Source organism: Bos grunniens, chromosome 11 (assembly GCF_055505025.1).
Source record: "Bos grunniens cultivar Pamir isolate PY7600 chromosome 11, Bosgru_T2T1.0, whole genome shotgun sequence".
Taxonomy (NCBI): Eukaryota; Metazoa; Chordata; class Mammalia; order Artiodactyla; family Bovidae; genus Bos; species Bos grunniens.
The window spans coordinates 14,509,911-14,519,935 of NC_141175.1; the positions used below are offsets into that span (position 1 = coordinate 14,509,911).

The 10,025-nt window shown below is 39.3% G+C and overlaps 1 protein-coding gene across 1 annotated transcript; it reads left to right on the plus strand.

Moving 5' to 3' along the window:
• The first annotated feature begins 6,611 nt into the window (after nt 1-6,611).
• Nucleotides 6,612-7,646, plus strand: LOC147362631 (olfactory receptor 1L8-like). Its single transcript, XM_086323373.1, has one exon. The coding sequence runs from the start codon at nt 6,702-6,704 to the stop codon at nt 7,644-7,646; it is 945 nt and encodes a 314-aa protein (XP_086179499.1). The 5' UTR covers nt 6,612-6,701.
• Nucleotides 7,647-10,025: the final 2,379 nt, after the last annotated feature.

Genomic DNA, 10,025 nt, shown 5'->3' on the forward strand with positions numbered 1-10,025 from the left:
TCACTCAGACTCAAGTCCATCGAGTCAGTGATGCCATCCAGCCATCTCACCCTCTGTCGTCCCCTTCTCCTCCTGCCCCCAATCCCTCCCAGCATCAGAGTCTTTTCCAATGAGTCAACTCTTTGCATGAGGTGGCCAAAGTACTGGAGTTTCAGCTTCAGCATCATTCCCTCCAAAGAAATCCCAGGGCTGATCTCCTTCAGAATGGACTGGTTGGATCTCCTTGCAGTCCAAGGGACTCTCTAGAGTCTTCTCCAACACCACAGTTCAAAATCAATTCTTTGCTGCTCAGGTTTCTTTACAGTCCAACTCTCACATCCATTCATGATGACTGGGAAAACCATAGCTTTGAGTAAATGGACCTTTGTCAGCAAAGTAATGTCTCTGCTTTTTAATACGCTGTCTAGGTTGGTCATAGTTTTTCTTTCAAGGAGCAAGTGTCTTTTAATTTCACAGCTGCAGTCACCATCTGCAGTGATTTTGGAGCCCCCAAAATTAAAGTCTCTCACTGTTTCCATTGTTTCCCCTTTTATTTGCCATGAAGTGATGGGACCGGATGCCATGATCTTAGTTTTAGGACAGCTAGTAATTGGAAAAAGTGGGAGAACTAAGGCAGCTGAAGTGAGATCACCTGATGAAAAATAAAGGCAGGAAAGGGATTCAGTGTTCCTTTCTTGCAAAACTACCTCAAAGCAAGAATGTAGTGTTTTTAACTGCCTCTCTCACATGTAGTGCTGAGTCAGGGCCAATACAGGATGTTTCCAGGGTTCATTTTTCCAGGAGATGAAGTATTGGGCCAAAGCCAAACTATAATAATTTCCTGAGACATTTTGCATATAATTTAGAGAGAAGATATCAATGAGTTTCTTAAAGACCTGCCTAGACAATAGTAAGTTCGGATTATCACTTTAGTAATATCACACATATTGCTGTTACATTTGCTGTAGCACTAAGACAGGGCACCTGCCTTTGAACATCAGTGACATACTGAGACTGTCAGCGAGCAGCTGCTGCTTTATGTTTCTGTAACCAGGATGACACCTCGGTTAAAGCAGGCACCTGAGTACAAGAGAGACATGTTTGGTCCTCCACCCTGTATGTTGGAATCTAACTGGTCTTTTAACTATAACAGACTTAAATTGGGTGGAAAATTATACTGGAAGGAACTCAAAGAGTTAAAAATAGAACTGCCACATGATCCAGCAGTTTCACTTCTGAGCATTTACTTGAGGAAAACAAACACAGTAATTGAAAAAAAAGAAAGTGCACCCTAACGTTCACTGAAGCATTGTTTACCATAGAGAAAGTATGAAACTAATTAAGTATCCATAAGTAGATAAATAGATTTTAACAATGTGGTATGCATACAAAATAGAATATTACTCAGCCATATTACTCATGCATACAACATGAATTTTACTCATGCAACAACATGGATGAACTTAGAGGGTATGAGGCTAAGTGAAATAATCACGTAGAAAAAGAAAAATATCATATGATCTCACTTCAATGTGGAATCTGAAAAACAAAACAAGCAAAACAAAATGAAAAGCCTCACACGTACAGGGAAGAGATGGGTGGTAGCCAGAGGAGATGGACTTTGGAGGGGAGAGGGTATAATTAAAGGAAACTAAAAGATACAAACTTCCAGTTATAAATAAATAAGTTGTGGAGATGTAATGTACATCTTGGAGAAGGAAATGGCAACCCAGTCCAGTATTCTTGCCTGGAGAACCCCAGGGACGGGGTAGTCTCGTGAGCTGCCATCTATGGGGTCGTACCGAGTCGGACATGACTGAAGCGACTTAGCAGCAGCAATGTACATCTTAAGAAATAAGGTCAATAGTATTATAATAACTTCGCATGAAACAAATGATTACAGACTCACAGCTATACAGAAAGAACTAGTAGTTACCAGCGGGGAGAAGGAGAAGGGGAGGGGAAACACAGGGGTAGGGAACTTGTTAAAAAGGGTTACTGTGGGATTATATGAAATTGTGTAAGTGAAACTTTTAAAAGTTGTAAAGCACATAGAACTTAAAGAATCTTTCATTGAATAAAAACAAAATGCTAAATGAAACAATTTCCCCTAAGAAAACCAACAGAGACAAATACTACAACAGAGACAAATACTATATGATATCACTTATATATAGACTATTAAAAGACAAACTAATGAAAATGTTAAAAAGACAGACTCATAGATACATACACCAAACTATATAATAGCAGTAGGCAAAGAGAGAGGGAAGAGACAAGAAAGGGGTAGAGAATTAAGAGGTACAAACCACTATGTAGAAAATAAATAACCTACAGGGACATATTGTTCAGCACAGAAAATATACCCAATATTTTATAATAACTATAAATGGAGTATAACCTTTAAAAATTGTGACTCACTATGTTGGATACCCAAACTTACATAATATTGTATATCAACCATACCTCAATTTTAAAAAATTTAAAGAAAGAACTTAACCTCAAAACACTGCTCTAGGTCCATCCACGTTGTTGCCAGAGGCAAGATTTCCTTTTTTCTGGCTGAGTAATATTCTATTTTGTATGCATACCACCTGAATTCTGAAATACATACATTTTTTTGAAAGCTCCTTTGTTAAATATGACAATACATTTTGCCTGACCCTGTACATTAAAAATACATTAATATTAACCTAATCCCACACAGAAAAAATCTAATCCACATGCACACCAGACACTGGCAAGCACATACACACCATTGATCTCCCTCAACTGAATCCCCTGAAAAGTACAATGTTCCCACATTGACTTATGATCTGCCAGATCTAGACTACACCTTGGTCCATACCTGAATCCCCTGAAATAAATGTACTCACTCATATAAATATTTGTCCACTCATGATAGCCCATCCTGGGGAAACTGAAGCATAGTCTTGAGATGATGTACTGAGGTTCAGAAACTCTGAGATTAGTGCCAACATCTTAACAGGAAGCCTCAGGGGTCCCCTGTCCTCTTGGAGTCAGCAGTGCTGGCTGTGATTCCCATTTGCTTTCTCTGCCTACAGAGATTCAAGGACAAACTCCTCTGAGAGGTGCTCACATCACACTCCCTCAGCCTAATAAATGCCCCAGAGACCAGCAGAGCAGATCTCAGACTCATGAGAAGCTGGCTGGGCTTCCACAATCAGGAGAGTCCTCCCACTTGAGTCAGACCATCTCTGCCTTCTGAGATCTGGAGCTGGGAGGAGCAGCATCATGCTAGGGACCGGGCGTTAGGGAAGAAATGGTGGTTGAAGTCAGGAAAGGGAAATGTGTTATCCCTTTGGAGTAGTATGTCGGTTCCTCCTCCGTCCCTACTTCTCTCCTTGTCAGTCAGCCCAGAAGTACACGGAAGACACATGCAGAAGCTGAACTTTGACTGAGAAGCAGATTTGACCTGATGAACAGATGTGGTGCACATCATCTTCTGGAGCGGCTGGGAAGGAAAGAAAAGCATCTGGACGTCGAGGTGAGCTTCAGAAGCTGTCCACTCACTTGGCTACTCCAACCCAGTTTGGTACCTTACTTTTTTCTCCCTGATACTTTCAAATATTTCATGGATTGAGAAGTCATAAGATCCAAGTAACATTTCCATATGTCACTTGGTTTTAAATCCATCCTAGAAGGTGACTTCTAGGCACCTATACCATATGTTTTGGTGGAAGCAAAATCCTTCAATAGAAATAAGAGGAAAGAAAGAGTTGTATTCCCAGCATCATTCATACACCCTGTCCTTTTAGAGCTAATCTTCCTGATTCTCAGATCCAAAACCTTCCTCTCTTTCTAGTCATCAGCCTGGGTGTTCCTCACATCTACAACCTGGAGGCTCCAATCTCATAATTCACCAGATCACCACTGATTTTTAATATTCCACATTGCCCAGGAAGACCTTTCACAAGTGACTCATTTTTGAATACTGATCTGTGTGTGATAAACTTCCTCATGCACATGATATTCCCTATTTATAAAACATTAGGAATCAGCTTGTGAGCAGGTGATGCAAGATAAATCAAATCCATACTTTTTGTCTTCAGGGTACTGTCCACGGCACAGTCACAGCTCCACACACCAGGCACACCCCAGCCAAGCATGGCTAATTATTTCTGACTCACCTGGGCCCTTTAATCAAGGATATTCCAATTTTCAAATTCCACCATCTCTTCAACACAGAAAGGTAGGTCAACTCTCTTGTGACTATAAGAACATGGAGGAAGAAAGACTTGTCAGTTTAAAAGGGTAGAAGGATAATTCATGTAGGGAATTTTCAAAATGAGGAAAACAGTGCGTGTGCCAAATTGTGACAGATAATAAGTATACCAAAACTAGAGAAGGGTAGCATACTGCTTGGGAGCATGAGCTTAGAGTGAGACTGAAATCAGAGTAGGATTCAAATCCTGATTCCTACTCACTTCCTTCATGACCTTGGGCAAACCGCTTCACCTCCATAAGCCTCAGTCTCCTGATAAAAACACATGCCTCTCAATTCCTCTTTTTGGGGGATGTAGTGAGGTGCTTAGCATAAATGTGGCATGTAATAACTTTTCAATAAATAATTAGGTATTATTATTAACTCTACTAATTCACTCAAGGCTCAAGGCATAAACAAGGTGTTCTATAAAATCTTGGAAAATCCTGAAATTAGCCTGACAATTCAATGATGAAGAATGTGGTATTTTATACACGTGAATTAACTGATTATGAGAGCATCTGGAAATAGCACATAAGGAACGATGACACAAGGATTGATGAGTACCAACATCTTCTCGTGGATGTTTACAATATGCTTGTCTTTGTTTCAAGTGTTTTAACTGCCTTCTCTTACTAAACTTTCATGAGAATGTAGATATTTGTGTCCAATATTACATATGAAGTAAGTGAGGTTTAAAAACTCATTATCAGAGAAATGCAAATTGAAACCACAATGAGGTACCATTTCACACCAGTCAGAATGGCTGCGATCCAAGTCTACAAGCAATAAATGCTGGAGAGGGTGTGGAGAAAAGGGAACCCTCTTACACTGTTGGTGGGAATGCAAACTAGTACAGCCACTATGGAGAACAGTGTGGAGATTTCCTTAAAAAACTGGAAATAGAACTGCCTTATGACCCAGCAATCCCACTGCTGGGCATACACACTGAGGAAACCAGAATTGAAAGAGACACGTGTACCCCAATGTTCATCGCAGCGCTGTTTATAATAGCTAGGACATGGAAGCAACCTAGATGTCCATCAGCAGATGAATGGATAAGAAAGCTGTGGTACATATACACAATGGAATATTACTCAGCCATTAAAAAGAATACATTTGAATCCGTTCTAATGAGGTGGATGAAACTGGAGCCTATTATACAGAGTGAAGTAAGCCAGAAAGAAGAACACTAATACAGTATACTAACGCATATATATGGAATTTAGAAAGATGGTAACGATAACTCTGTATGTGAGACAGCAAAAGAGACACAGATGTATAGAACAGTCTTTTGGACTCTGTGGGAGAGGGAGAGGGTGGGATGATTAGGGAGAATGGCACTGAAACATGTATAATATCATACATGAAATGAATCACCAGTCCAAGTTCGATGCATAATACTGGTTTCTTGGGGCTGGTGCACTTGGACAACCCAGAGGGATTGTACAGGGGAGGTGGGGGGTTCGGGATGGGGAACATGTGTACACCCATGGCGGATTCATGTTGATATATGGCAAAACCAATACAATATTTTAAAGTAATTAACCTCCAATTAAAAAAATAAATTTATATTAAAAAAAATAAATCAGATTTTCTCAAATAAACACAAATTTATAAAAAAAATAAAAACTGTTTAGTAGCTTACAACTAAAGTGTAAGTATCTATTTGTTCAATGAAGTAATATATTAATGCATCAACATACTATGCCAACAGAGAAGGAAATGGCAACCCACTCCAATACTCTTGCCTGGAGAACCCTACGGATGGAGGAGCCTGGCAGGCTATAGTCTACAGTGCCTCAAAGAGTCAGATGCTACTGAAGCGACTGAGCATGCACGCACAGTATACCAGTGTATGTTCAAAATGTGGGAGAGTGTGCTTCCTCTAAAAAAAATGATTTTAAACACTTTGTTGATACAGTATGTTCACTGTAGAGATTTTTATGGTAACCAAGCATCTATAAATAACCAATATCTAAAAATGATTGAAATTCTTATGGAATGTGTCTATAGAAAAGGCAAGGATGAATATGCTGACTCTAAGAAGTTGACATAAAACACTTTTTTAAAACACTCTGCAGATGTAGAGTTTTTTCATAATATTATTTTACATATTATGTTTGTTGATCTGTCACCCAAACTACAACATGAATGGCACAAAAGGCAAATATTTCTTAGTTGAATTGCTATGTTCCCAGTAGGGAAACAGTGCTTTCCCCAGATTGGGATCTAAGGAACTTGAATCAGAGAAGTCCACCTCTGATGACTTCTAAAGGAAAGCTCTTATTCTCTCCCTCCAACTTTTAACATAAAGCACTTATGATGCCCATGGGTTTGGGAAGGGAGGTCCACATCAAGAACCATGAGAGTGACATGGCCTGAATAGCTGGTAATGATGACCAAATAGAGGAAACAAAGACTTATCATGATTTGGGCTATGGAATGGTAAGATGTGAAATAACAGAATGTCTTGTATTTAACCAGACCCAAGCCAATGGAAAGACTCAACCAAACCAGCAGTGTCTCTGAGTTCATCCTCCTGGGACTCTCCTCCCGACCTCAGGACCAGAAGCCACTCTTCATCCTCTTCCTCATCATATACCTGGTCACCATAACAGGGAACCTGCTCATCGTCCTGGCCATCTGCTCTGACCCCCAACTGCACACCCCCATGTATTTCTTCTTGAGTGTCCTGTCTTTCACTGACATTTGCTTCACCACAACCATTGTCCCCAGGATGCTGGTGAACTTCCTGTCACATAAGACCATCTCCTATGCTGGGTGTCTGTCCCAGATGTATTTTATATATGCTCTGGGAAACACTGACAGCTGCCTTCTGGCAGTCATGGCCTTTGACCGCTATGTGGCCATCTGTGACCCCTTCCACTATGTCACCATCATGAGCCACCGCCGCTGTGTCCTGCTGGTGGCCTTCTCCTGCTCATTGCCTCACTTCCACTCACTCCTACATGTACTTCTGCTGAATCAGCTCACCTTCTGTGACTCTAATGTTATCCATCATTTTCTCTGTGACATCAGCCCTCTGATGAAATTGTCCTGCTCCCCGACATTAATCAATGAAATTGTGATAATGACAGAAGGACCTGTTCTTTTGGTGACCCCCTTTCTATTCATTACTTTCTCTTATATACAGATCCTCATTGCAATTCTCAAAATTCCCTCAACTTCTGGGAAACACAAAGCCTTCTCCACGTGTGGTTCGCACCTCACTGTGGTAACACTCTTTTATGGAAGCATCTTCTATGTCTATTTACAGCCTGTGTCCACCTACACTGTCAGGGACCACGTGGCAACAATTGTCTACACAGTTCTATCCTCCATGCTCAATCCTTTTATCTACAGCCTAAGAAACAAAGACCTGAAACAGAGTCTGAGGAAGCTGGTGGGCAGGAGGAAACCTCAGACAGCATCCCCTTGATGAACACACAAGGGAATCTTCCCCATTTGAATCTGGTTTCTACTGGCTTTTGGTGATCAAGCAAGCTCTTGGAGGTTAGCATTTTTAACCCATGTGAGAATAGGAATTGTGGTCAATTACATCCATTGATGAAGACCCATCAATTGGCTCTGCCTCAGCTTAAATCATGATACACCCCCTCACCATTTCTCCTCTTTTCTATGAAAATTCATCACATTGCATCTTAGAAATATTGCTTTGAGATAAGCCTTTTCTCACAGATATTTCCTGGACTAATTTCTGTCTTTTATCAATAATTATCCTCCAAAATTCTTCAATTTCAGTAAATGGCTAAAACTAATTACTTAATTTATAGTTGCTGATTGTCTTTGTAAATGTTTGAAAGAGGAGATAATGAATGGAGAAAAGGAAAAGGAGAAGATGGAGTATATTTTACTTAATTATCTCAATATCAGGATTTTTTTTTTGCATTTATAGAGATTTTATTCAAATATCAACATCTGAAAAACATTAAATTACACTTCTCATTAAAGTTGGCACATTCCTAAACATTTACAGGTCCCCATAAATGCAATCTTACATGTATACTTTTTATTTTTTTCTTTTCTTTAATTTTTTAACTTTACTTTACTGTATTCGTTTTGCCATATATCAACATGAATCTGCCACAGGTATACACGTGTTCCCCTTCCTGAACCCCCCTCCCTCCTCCCTCCTTGTACCATCCCTCTGGGTCATCCCAGTGCACCAGCCCCAAGCATCCAGTATCGTGCATCAAACCTGGACTGCTGACTCGTTTCATATATGATATTATACATGTTTCAATGCCATTCTCCCAAAGCATCCCACCCTCTTTAATAACACCTTAATTTTCTCTCCAAAACTTTTTCTTGGCTTATTAAGTTTTCACTTCTACTACTCTCTTATCTTTCTCCTGATTTACTATATTTCTATGGTTTTATACCTTTTCAGTTTCATATTTTTTAGCACACAACTCCCAAATGCTAATGGCCAGAAAGAATGAGAATCATGAATGATAACATAAAATTATCCATTGCGTAGTATGTATATTGAAACATTTCTTACTTCTGTCTATCCTTAAACCTACATGTTTAAAATATACGATTTAAACTGTATTCTAGAAACACCAATTCTTGAGTCTGACTTGAAGGTATATTATTAATATCATAAGTGTATATTGATTCCAGACAATTTATTTTAGTCAATCAATTTTATAACAGATAAAAATTTGGGAAAAACCTAAAATCCTACCAATAAGGACTGGAGAAACTAATTGTGATTAATTATCGAATATAACAATATGCAGCAGGCAGAAAATATCAAGCAGATCTCTGTTATTTTCTTGAAATATCATTAAATAGAAATCTTAAGTAGACCTGAGTATGAAAGTATGAATTCATTTTAGTTTTCAAAATAATATGTTATATATCTATATAGTCACTGGAATAAGAATGGAAGTGTAAGGCTAGGGAGGGACACAGAGGGAGAGAAATTGCACTTCTTGATACACATTCATCTGAATTTGTATAAATAAATATTGATAGCTCATGGAATTGAAATCTATTAATAAATCAAATGACCAATGCAATGGTGAAAGACTGTTTGTAAAATACCAGCTGAAGAGAAACTTTTTAGGTGCTTGCAAATATGAAAAATATCATTGTTTGGCTCTTTCACTTGAATCATAATTTGATAGGATACAGCATTCTAAGTATGGAAACTTCTGGAACATTAAGGACATATCTAATTGTTCTACTGCATCAAGTGTTTTCAGTGAGAATCAAGAGGTCATTATAATGTGATTGCCTCCCTTTTGTTGTTGTTCAGTCACTGAGTCATGTCCAACTCTTGGCGACCCCATGGACTGCAGCACACCAGGCTCCTCTGGCCTCCACTATTTCCTGGAGTTTGTTCAAATTCATGTCCCTTGAGTCGATGAGGCTATCTAACCATCTCATCTTCTATCACTCCCTTCTCCTTTTCCCTTCAATCTTTCCCAGCATTAGGGTTTTTTCCAATGAGTCAGCTCTTTGCATCAGGTGGCCAAAGTTTTGGAGCTTCAGCTTCAGCAATCCTTTCAATGAATATTCAGTGTTGATTTCCTTTAGGATTGACTGCTTTGATCTCCTTGCCATCCAAGGGACTCTGAAGTCTTCTCCAGCATCACAACTTGAAAGCATCAATTCTTCGGCACTCAGCCTTCTTTATGGCCCAGTTCTCACATTCACACCTGCCTACTGGAAAAACCATAGCTTTGACTATACAACCTGTGTCCACAAAGTTACATCTCTGTTTTTTAATAGGCTGTCTAGGTTTGCTGTAACTTTCCTTCCAAAGAGCAAGCATCTTTTAAGTTCA

Bases quoted from the DNA above. Each gene is read 5' to 3' on its own strand.
- LOC147362631 (XM_086323373.1), top strand. From the start codon at position 6,702: ATGGAAAGACTCAACCAAACCAGCAGTGTCTCTGAGTTCATCCTCCTG.